Here is an 11417-nt window from a genome sequence, read left to right as displayed (position 1 = left end):
CTGTGAGGAAAATATTTTTTTTATTATTGTAACACTTAGACATGGAAAGTATGACTTGTGCTAGAACTATGAATAACAAATGAAATGTCCTGAAAGAATGAATGAGCTCTTCCAGCAGCTGCTACACAGGATTACATAACACTAATTGTTCTTTCAAAGCCTAAATAACGTTTTCAGTTCAACCTGCAATGTTTCTTCTGTTTTTCTTTATGCAGGCAACACACAAACAAAAACAGGCTTACAACGTTAACTTGATCAGGCCTTCCATAATGACAGTAATATGGTCAAGCACATTGTAGTGTGGGAGGGAGTGACTCGCGCATGCGCATCAAAGCCTGAGCTCCTCTGCCAGTAAGTGAGTGCTGGAAAACAAAAGCAGTTAGACGCGACTGGGAAATGTCATCATTAATCCTTCATGAAAGAAGTGGACTTCTGACGATCACTGCTATTGTTCCCTGAACAGGTGACATTAGAGAACTGTTGTCGTTGTGTCTGCTGTTTGTCTGTGACTGAGACTCCACGTCTCGCAAAGAGCGAGAGACTCCGTCGGCTGTTCAGGATCCACAGGTTTTCCTCATCGCGTGATTTGTGTTTAATTCTCGTTTTTTTTTCTGGATTATTCTGGACAGAAGGACCGAATTTGTGAAAGAAGATCTGTTGTATCACTGTTCCTGTCACGGACTTGTTTATTTCACTGACTGGAAGGAACAATGAAGTTATTTCTCTGGTGATTGACGTTGAATGCTACGTCACAGATTTTTTTTTTTGTAAATTCTTAGTTTGGCACCTAAAGATTTCACAGATTAATTTCTGCAACTTTTTTTTAAAACCTTTGGCGGTTCTATACTCTGCATTTGAGCTGACAGTTTCATATGGATTTTAGGTCGTGAGGAGCGGAGATAAACCTGCGCGCGCATCTTTCGAGAAGAAGCGCTGTCCGTGGTCCTGATTTCATTTCGGAAACTTCTTCTAACTTCTCCAAGGGTTTCTACAAACACCAACACTTAGAGCGACTTTGTGCATCTGAAGCTGCAGAAAGAGCTTAATATGGTAACTCAAACCAGAGTTCATCTGCAAACTTTGGTAATTTTGATTTTTCATGGTAAGTATAACTGAGCAACATCTAAAATATTTTGCATATATATTTTGCATTTTTATGCCATTAGGTTTTTTTTTAGGTCACATAGGAGAGTATTCAGGGATCTTGTTAATATATTGTGAACCTTCCAGATGGCTGTAAACCCATTGAAATCTGAGCAGAGCAACACCACAGCTCAGTGTCAGCTCAGGCCAAATTAATCTGTGCATTGAACAGATGACTCAAGAGTTAAGCCCTTTTTCTTTTCCCTTTTTCTAGTCCCTCTCTCTGCATCCCTTCTCCTCTGCCCTGCTTCCATGTGTTTGCATGAGCTCTCAGTAAAAGTAATGGAATCGATGTTGTCACTGTCTGCCCAGAGGGGCCTTTAGATTATATAAGAGAATGGACCCAGCACACAAAGACATCCATGTGGCGAGCTCACTGAGAGTGATGCCTCAATGCACTCTGAAAGAAATCTTTATTATCATTCCCTTTTACCAGCTGCCTTCCTTTTATCCTGTTATTTATTTACCAATCATTTTGCTGTCTTCCTCCTACACTTTCAACACTCCCTCAACCTCATGTATTCCTCCCTCTGCTGGCTTATACTAATGGGTAGAGGCCATCATTAGTGCTCACTGGCCTGGATGATCTTAGATTTGCCTTCAGGTTTGTGACTCAAGTCTCTCCAGTGCATACAGAGCTGAATAATTGAATTTATGTATTTTTAACGCCTACTAAGTTTTGCATCTGGCTCATAGGCTTTAATGTAAGCGCAGAGTGACAGAGCTGATGACCTCAATGAGAAAGACTGGGTCATCATGAGTCTATGACTATGGATAAAAACTGGGTCTGTCACTGAAGCGTCTGTGGTTGTATTTTCAAAGTCACTGAATATGGTCTAAAGAAAACATGGCACTTTGTTTTACACTTGTATTTACAGTTGGCCGGATCTGAAGCATTATGTGTAGTGAGTATTTAACTAGCATATACTTTATGCTTGTTTAAAAGCTATTTTTGGGTCTTTTTGCCTTTATTAGTTAGAATAGCTGAAGATAGACAGGAAATGGGCCAAAGGGCTGAGGCCGGATTGGAACCCACGCCTGCTGCAACCTACACTATGGCCTCTGTTCATGGAGTGCACATGTATTTTTCCACTGTACTGAATGCATTAAATATGTATACAAAATTAGACTACAAAAAAACATAGTTTATTGCCTTGTGTACATTATCACAATATAGTAAATAACAATATATGTGAGTAGTAAACCCCTGTATCAAGATATCTAGTAGGCCTATTTTATCAGTAGCTGGATGCCAATTCACAATTCTCCTCAATCCAAAGTTGTGGTGATGTCAGATTGATTAAATTAGCACAGATATCAAAGTAACAATAAATACATTTCTGAGTATTGATTTTTGACCTGAACACTTTCACTGTGCTGTCATCAGCCAAGCTGCTAGATGGTGTGACATTTCTTTGCTCTTTCAGTCCACCTGAGCCAGCCGGTATGTGTCGATGTCCCGTCAGCTACAGAAGCAGTCCTGGGGAAGTCTATGAAGTTGACCTGCATCTCCTGTTTGAAACGAGAGGAGATCAAAGCAAAGACACGTGTGGATTGGTTCTACATGCCAAACAAAGAAAGTGACACGCCAATCGACAGAACTCATGTAGGACACCGTTAACTTTTTGCATGATTCAGCATTTTGCGTGTTCATACTGTAGACTTAATTTAGACCTACTTGTCCTTTCTCCTCCTATAGATATACAAGTATGAGGATGAAGTTCCACAGGAAGTGGACGGACCTTTTAAAGGCCGTCTCAGGTGGGACGGGAGCAAGGACCTGCAAGATGTCTCCATTCAAATCAAAAATGTCACCCTCAACGACAGCGGAGTGTATGAGTGCCATGTGTATCGTGAGTTCGAGTTTGACTTCTTCACTCCCTCAGTCTTCCTCATTAAGGACATCAAGCTGAAGGTGAAAGAGCGAGGTGCGGCTAACATTTTTTTTAAACTTTCTTACATGTTATTCTGCTAAATACTTTGTTGTTTATATTTGAGTATGGCTCATTGTAAAGTCAAGCTCTGATTTTGTGTCTACAAGAATCTGTTTATCATGATTAATTCAGAGCTGGACATGAAGCTAGCCATTGAGTGCTTTCATATATAAGCTCTTATAAGTGTTCAAGCAGTTAGTAAACAGGAGAAGGCCCAATGCAAAATAACATTGCAATAAATATCAAGTTTTAGTCTGAAAAAAACTTTTTATTTTCTACAAAAATAATTACCCCTGCATGCTTTACAGTAGCAGCAAAAGTGATTGAAGTAAACGAACACGCTCCAAAATAGCTGGAAATATTTGACAAGAAGAGTTTGCTTTGCAGAAGCAGGACAGCATGACTGTTCATTTGACAACAGAATTGCTACATTTCCTCACAGTGAGTAGCCTAGCTGTTCAAAATGAGGACAGTGATATAGCTGCTCGTTGTACATGCTGGAGAGGTTCAGCTCAAGCGTGTTCATTTAAATCCCCCTCGGTGGAAACACTCGTCTGTGCTGTGCTGACTTCCTGAAAGCTGTCTTTGTTCTGTACATGCTCCTACCTAATTGTTTCATAAAGTTTTCATATGAGTGCTTTACGTGGCTTTTTTAGTTTTTTTTATTTATATCCACCTTGTTGTTTAACACTAAGTGATGCATAAGGGTGAGGGCAGTCTTCCACTAACAACACCACTCTCCTTCTCTCCCCTCTGTTGTGAATGTACTGAAGAGGAACAATTGTGGGGATTTGTTTTGTTGTCTTCTATTGTTCGTCGAAGCTTTCTTCCATTGTCAGTGAAGGGATTAACTCAATCCAACCTCTTTTATGTCTATCGTAAGGGGTATGTTGGTATGTATGCGTCCTGAATGCCTCATCTGGATATACAAAATGTATATTTGGAACTACTTAATCTCCCCCATTTTTATATCTGCTTGCATGTGGTATATAGTTCACTCTCAGAGGAGTGTAAAGATGTGCTACTTTTAAATTGTTTGCTTTGTATGTAGAAGAGAAGAGTGCCAATTGGATGAGATTGTCCTCCGAAGTGCAACTTTTTGAAATATACAATTTATCTTTTAGTCACATTACAAAAACCTTGCTTCATATCTCATGCAACCAAAGTATCAAATTTCATAAAGCCGATAGTCAGCGTACTGTACATCATAGCTCAGGAGTCATGTTACATTAATGCTGTCCATGGTAGTGAAATGGATTAGTTCATGGCAAACATTGCTGCTTTCCCATCTGAGGGATTATTTTACACTAATAGCCTCTATTTGCAGCGGCTGCAGAATCAAATCAGTGAAAGCTGTCAACTGTCCGGTCAGCAGGCTTTCTGGAATTTGGTACATGCTCAGTGGCTCAGTGGTTCACAATGGCTCAAAAATAAAAAAGATATTTAAGGTTGGGTTCACAATGTTTTTAAGTTGGATAAATGCCTATTGAAACAGTTTTCACTAGCTGTCAATTGTTATACATAAAAACAAAAAAAGATCAGCTAATCAAACAGTTCAAGGCAGAATCTGTCACGCAATGAGAACCACTGTGACTTTACATCTCCATCTTTTTATCATGTAAAGGTGTACTGTGGAGATTTCAACAACTAGCAGCACTAATAATATCTGAACAGGTCCTCATAATGTTTGTGACATGCGACAAAAATTCGCTGTGATTGATATTCTGCTGTTTGTTTCATGATGTTTCACTTCAATGGCACCATCAGGTGTAGGGACAACAGCAGTGACGAAGAAGAAGAAAGCCAACATGGATTTAAACAAAACACAACTTCAAATGTGTTATTAGGCGACAAACACACTATACCCGCTGTTCTCTACTTGTTGAGCCTCAGAACACACCACCAACTTCTTCATGTGAAGTCGTGACCCAAATTACTGATATTTTTCAACCAATCAGATTTATTTCACCGTTGCAGTTTGGACCTCAGATGGTACAAAACATGTGACAGAACAAACAAAAGTTTGTTTTTCCTGGCTGAAAATGGCTTTGGGGTCATGACCGACCAGTTGAGAACCACTGCACCATACATTCTCTTTAAAAAAAAAAAACGTTTTTAACATAACTTTTGTTTGTTTGAAAGAAAACTCCACAGGGCACCTTTAATTCTTTGCAGGCTATATTATCATTGTACTAAAATGATGGTCATAATGTTCTGTATGCTACATGGTTTGTGCCTTCAAAGTTTGTCTTCAAGCAGGATACAGAAAACACAGATTTTGCTTTTCTTAAAGTTCAGCTGCATCCTATCCATACCACAGAAACTATTGAACACACTGAGTTGACACTGTGGGAGGTTACCATATAGCCTTGAATAATAGACTGACAGGTGATTGTGGGTCAGCAGAGTTGCACATGAATAAGTAAGGCACACTCTTCTTAAAGAGCCCTTTGCTCTGCTCAACGCGCGCACACAAAAACAATCAAAGTTAGGACACTTTTGGATTAAAACATGTCCCTCTCTGTTGTTTCTACTTCACAGCCACTCAAGACCCCACAGCACTCTACTCTGAGATCATGATGTACGTGCTGCTGGTGTTCTTGACCCTCTGGCTGCTAGTGGAAATGGTCTACTGCTACAGGAAGATCTCCAGGTCTGACGAGCAGGTGCAGGACACAGCGTGAGTCTCACACACACACACACACACACAAACGTAGAAATTCACAGAGGGTTCATAAGGGTATGAATGAGAACATGTCCACATATACACTCTATTAGAGCTAACTTTCTTTTTTCTGACTCTAAATTAACCTAGATAGTGTGAGTCAAGAAGTGAAAGTGTTGCTTGAGTATACCTGAGTTTCTGGCTATTGAATGGTCGTAATTTGAAATCTCAGAAACATATCAGACAGGGCAATTTAGGAGGCATCAAGAGACGGAGGGATCAGCACAGAGAGGAAAGGAAAGAGTCGGACAGGTAAACAGAGAGAGAGAGAGACGGACAGAGAGGTAATTGAGTTTAAACCGCATCAAAGTGTAGCGCTCTTGCGACAGTAATCTGTCTTTTCACTTAGACTTCCCAACAGCTCTGAATAATTGTAAGCTCTGCTGACTGCTCATTTCTTAACAACCTTTCTTCATCCTTGGTGGATTTGCAGCCCCATCAGAAACAAGCTTTTTGCGTCACCCTGTCAGCACTGACAAAACCCTGAATGCCCCTGTACAGTCAGCTCCCACAGGATTGTCGTCGTTTTGATGAAGCCAGTCCATCAAGGTTGACAACGTTTGAGCAGGCAATTTATGTCCCGGACAGAACAATCACAGATACTCAGAGCACATGTGCTGATCCAGTTATTGTGCTGCTGAAGACGATTAATCTGGAGTCCCTTTCTGAATCCTGCAGTGACACACAAAACCGAGTCCTTCACAGTGTATATTTACAGAATACACAGGCAATGCATCATAATTGAAAACCTTCTGAAACTGTTACTTACTGCGAAAAGAAAATATTACAGTAGAAGGTAACACTGTTTTACAGCCACACAAGAAATATCATTCAAAGCTTCCTTAGTACAATTTTTGTGTTTATTCTTAGGAGAGCCAGCATTTCTTGAATAAAAAAACGTCCTTTACCTATTCATTATTTGAATATGTATTGGCCCTGAACGTTATGTTTAACAGTATACTTTCACAGTTACTTTGTCTCTTACTTTGTATTTTATGTCTTTATTTTAGACAGGAGAGTCAGAAACTTGGGGGGAGAGAGAGAGAGTGGTGAACGATATGCGAGAAAGGAGCCACAGGTCAGATTTGAACCTGGGCCGCCCTCTCTCTCTCTTTTTAAGCCCCTGTACATTGGGTTTTTGAAAATAGTCTTTTAAAGCCCTTTTTAACAACAACACAGATTTGACTGTAGCACAAGTTTGTGCAGTATTTACTGTGTATTGATAATAATGTGCCAAATGACTGCACCTATGTGGATCCTAGAATTCAACAAACAACACAACCTGAAGTGTTTTAGAAGAAGAGCTTGGTAAAATCAATTCTGTCCTTTAAATCAGTGAAAGGAAAATGTCCATGGACAGTAATGTAAAGTTTAATGTAACATTAAGTGGAACATTTAAGCCCAGGCTTAGCTGCTGCTGACTAATATTACTTTAGTAGAGATTATATCCCACTTTGCTCTCAGCATTACAGTTTATTGATCCAGGTGGGACAGAGTGCACATTAAGTTCAGCCTTAAGTTATTGAATGTATACTTCTCTGTGAACTTCATCACTTCCTGCAGCTGAAAGAGTAAATGGGTTGTGGCCGCAGGCATTATTGACCCGCATGACAACACATTGCTTCACCCACTCAGAGTGGCTGTTATGTGGTTATCTGCTCGAACTATCCAAAGTTATGCACATGTCCAACTTCAACTCCCTTGTGAGGTTAGATTTTGTGATGCATTAGTGTCTCCGATTATATTACCATCTTACTGAGGGACAAGATAAAGTGCAGCAGCAGAAAATGATAATCAGTCAAAGATACAACAGAAGGCTTTGTTTCAAAAGTGCTGACAGAGTCACAAAAGTCTCCTCCATGTAATGAATGTGGCTTTTCTACACATTTTCTGTGAGGATCTTTTCTACTGGATGTGTATTTAATGAGGGTTTTGTGTTTTTTTTAACAAAGAAAGTTTGCTCTAATGGTGTCATGTCTTCCTGTTGTGCAGCTTATATAGCATTTCCAAACTGCAACAATTATAATGTTGTTTTTTGGATGTGAAAACCATTCCCTCTGGGGTTTACATAGCAGTGGCATCAGAAATTAGGAGCATACATTAATGCAGGAAGCCTAACGGCTCCAAAAGGAGGGAAATGAATTCATGTCCCACTGCAGGGAGAATTATAATAACCTTAACCAACACTAGTCTTTGGTGTCATGCGACAGTGGAGAGGACCGTACTACTAGCTCTTAGACCCTGCTTTGCTTTTTTACCAATCTGCAGGACAAACTACCTAGCCATTCCCTCTGTGCAGAAAGCAAATCCAGCCGTTCCTGTAACCGAATGAAAGTGGTTGTCAGTAATACGGTATTTTACATGTGACTCTCTCAATCCAATACAGTACAATACATCATCCCACTCACTTTCAGCTCATTGTTTGCACCTCTATATGTCATGCCTGTGCAGGTCTGTAGATGAGTCATGATGCTTCAACATCCTCATTGTGCTCATCCTTGTCCAAAGAGACTTCATTGCTCCCATTTTTTGGAATTTTCCCCTTATCACAAGTGCACTACTCACCCTCCATTTAGTGCACAATCGCTCTCACAGTCAAACCCTATTCATAAGGAATTTTAAAATAGATTTTTATGGGAGGTAGTTAGTGCTACATTATGGTTTTAATCAGAGAGTATGTCAAAGCTCATTTGTGTGCTAACTTATAATTTGTGAGGTGTGTAATTTCAGCAGTTCAGTAGGAGCATATTCAGTTTAAACACAGTGAATAAAGTAAATCATTGCAATAAACCATGTGCATGTTAATGAAGAAGGTTTCTCTGGCATAATCATCCCAAAGAACACTTTTGTTTATTGGAACACATGAAGTTGAATTTGTTTCTAGTTTTATTTTTGAATACATGCATTTTTTGGCACAGTTGTTCCATGTTGAATAAGCTTGATCTCTGCTCTTTTCAGGTATTAACCAATCAGGAGGGGAATTCAGAGACATGTGACAGAACACAACAGGCATAGATTTATCACCATCTACAGTATGTCTCTGTGAAGGAATCGTTACTGCCAATCACACATGAGACAACAGACCTCCCCTGTGTTTCAATGGAGTCTTGTGAAGAGCCAGACAAAAATGTCCAAGTGCTCAAAGTTATACTTCTTTTCCTCCCGTTACTATTATCATTTTTTGTTTTTACCTTTGTGCCAGGCATCTGCAGACAAGTGCATTCATAAATACAGCAGGTATAAAGGACACGTAAGTCACTGTTTTGCACTTATTAGAAGATAAATACCAGCTTTGCTTCATTTGGACCTGACGGTGTTAAAAGTTGCTGAACATTGCCTTGCATTCAGTGGTGTCTCTCTTATTTATTTTTAACCTTTTAAACAGAAAAGATTCTGTAAAAAGACAGCCCTGCTGCTGTTGTACACAACTTTTACTGCCGCTGTAGTACTGTGTAGTTCATTTTGTGTATTACAATTTTATAGACCATGCTGACATTTTGTGTCAAAGTTTTATTCGTACTGGCAAATATCTTTTGATGTATTTTTATGGAGAACACTTTCAAAGCTTTTATACGGTGTGGATGTGCATTACTGTGTTTTTTGCTGTGTGCATCACTGAAACCACAGTGTAATGAAACAATCAGATGATATTGTCATTTTATTCCAGTTAATCTGACTCACCTTGAGATCTTTCCTACACTCTCCTCCTCTGTATGAATCTTTTATTCGTGTTCCTGTGTCAGCACTGACGTCAGAGTTCATCCAGTAAGTGAAGTCTCACTGCACATACAGTTACTCTGAAAATGTTTCTAAAGCTTTGACTGTTGCTGGTGTCCTACAGTAGCATTGCTATTGAGACTACATGTGTGCCTATTTCTAGAGTACAACACTGTAGAAATGTTTCTACACCTTTCTTTGCCTATTAGAGATCTCTCCTGTGTGAGTGAGCTGCTTTTGAACTATTAAACATGATGCCCTTCACATTTTGTGTTGAAGCTCCTTTGTTTACTAGACAGTTTTTTACTTTGGTGTTTTGTTGGGGATGAAATTGCACAAGGTATGAGTCGACCAGGACGTTGAGAGGAAAATGCAGCACTGACTCTGTGAAGCTTATTATCTCTGACTAAGGTCGTATTGAAATGGGGAAAAAAAGTGTTTCCAGCTTTCTTTTAAAATCCTGAAAAGACTTTAAAATACTTTTTTTTGTTTCTTTGTTTTAAGAAAACTCTGTAATTTGTATTATAAGTATAACAGAGCTCTGTATAACAGAGCTCTGTATAGCAGGCGATAAAAGAGTTTTATTCAGAGGGAGAAAAGCCGGTCCAGATAAGAAAAGCCATAGAGGTTGAGGAAGACAAAGAAACCCGGGGAAAGGTGAAAGAACGAGAGGAGAGAAAGGGTGAAATTTAAAAAAAAGGAAGTAGGAGCAGACGTGATTTTCATTGCTCTTTTAGCCAGCCGTGACCCACTGCAGTGACAGATATAGCAGCAGCGGTTGTTATAGCAACCCCATGCATGCCTCTTGTACGGTAGATTGCCTGGCATAGATATCACCCTGCAATAGCTGGGATGCATTCATTTATACTCTGCTATAAAACAAGACAGGATGGTTTATCACTTACTATGCACAACATTTGGAAGAGGGAACGGGTCAACCAGCATATTTTGCGAAAAGAGGAATGGATGGAGTGTTCTAGAAACGAAGACATGCCCCTAGAAACCTACACCCAAGAAACGTATGTATCAAACAGGGCGATGTGTTCCATCAAATTCACATAAATTGGTTATTGATTGGGCAACACATCCCATAAACTCCTCAACAGTATGGCATCACGGCTTGGTGATCCGAAGTGCACTTCAATAACCCTCCTCCTCATCTCCCCCATTTTCTCTCTTCCCTCTCCATTGTTACGACGTGCCTCCCACTGGATACAACCCAGTAATATGGCCCACATTCTACAAATATATGTTTCAATTAAACCACCAGGCACCACCTGCCTCTGTGCTCCGGTGAGCATTTGAAGTCACATCACACCCAGGAACAAGCCTGGACTATAAACACTTTGACATTGGAGTAAATTTTCTTTGCTTGTAAATGGAAATGGCTAATCACATAATGTGTCACTGGGAAAAAAAGGGAATTAAACAGATCAATATTCACCCGACAAAGCAGACCTCACAAATCACACCGTTTTTTTTTTCTTTTCACAAGAGCCTGCATAGCCTTATCTCTGTCACTTTATGCACAAGAAAGACCAAGAGTTGAAGTTTTTTTTCCCCATTTTGACATAATGTGCCGCACATTATGCTTGTCCATCTATGCAGGGTCTCTGTCTCCCCCTAGTGTAAAGCACATTATGTCATCATTTGTGACGTAACATAAAAAATAAATTATAGAGATTGTTGTCTCTAACTCAAATCAAGCCCTTGCTCACACTTTTGATCAGAAGAGCCATTTTCTATTTTCAAGTTGCTGGCGGTGGCAATACATGCCTTTAAGTCAAATATGTATGTTATTGATTTCTTGATTCCTGCATGTTTTGAATGCTGGGTTAATAAAAAAACACTTGGCTGTGGCCCAAGTGTTTTGATAATTGCTGTATGCTGTCTGCTGC

General features: G+C 39.7%; 1 protein-coding gene across 4 annotated transcripts; it reads left to right on the top strand.

The window, feature by feature from the left end:
* The first annotated feature begins 323 nt into the window (after nucleotides 1–323).
* Nucleotides 324–9783, top strand: scn3b (sodium channel, voltage-gated, type III, beta). Of its 4 annotated transcripts, XM_065960463.1 has the most exons (7): nucleotides 324–1102; nucleotides 2022–2048; nucleotides 2571–2749; nucleotides 2843–3071; nucleotides 5619–5757; nucleotides 8071–8154; nucleotides 8761–9783. In XM_065960463.1, the coding sequence occupies exons 2-6, from the start codon at nucleotides 2042–2044 to the stop codon at nucleotides 8132–8134; spliced, it is 618 nt and encodes a 205-aa protein (XP_065816535.1). In that variant the 5' UTR covers nucleotides 324–1102; nucleotides 2022–2041; the 3' UTR covers nucleotides 8135–8154; nucleotides 8761–9783. The 4 variants fall into 4 exon arrangements, with proteins under 4 accessions (XP_065816535.1, XP_029136944.1, XP_020510456.1 ...); XM_029281111.2 differs by lacking the exon at nucleotides 2022–2048 and having other exon boundaries at nucleotides 325–1083; XM_020654800.3 differs by lacking the exon at nucleotides 2022–2048 and having other exon boundaries at nucleotides 325–1102.
* The last annotated feature ends 1634 nt before the right edge of the window (nucleotides 9784–11417 follow it).

This window comes from Labrus bergylta, chromosome 11, assembly GCF_963930695.1.
Source record: "Labrus bergylta chromosome 11, fLabBer1.1, whole genome shotgun sequence".
NCBI classification, from domain to species: domain Eukaryota; kingdom Metazoa; phylum Chordata; class Actinopteri; order Labriformes; family Labridae; genus Labrus; species Labrus bergylta.
This window is presented reverse-complemented; position numbering and strand designations above follow the sequence as displayed.

What these genes read in the sequence shown, in the direction of transcription:
- scn3b (XM_020654800.3), top strand. Translation starts at nt 1,048, where the DNA reads ATGGTAACTCAAACCAGAGTTCATCTGCAAACTTTGGTAATTTTGATT. An exon ending in GGTAATTTTGATTTTTCATG is followed by an intron (nt 1,103 to 2,570) that starts GTAAGTATAACT and finishes TTGCTCTTTCAG; the next exon opens with TCCACCTGAGCCAGCCGGTA. An exon ending in GCTGAAGGTGAAAGAGCGAG is followed by an intron (nt 3,072 to 5,618) that starts GTGCGGCTAACA and finishes TCTACTTCACAG; the next exon opens with CCACTCAAGACCCCACAGCA.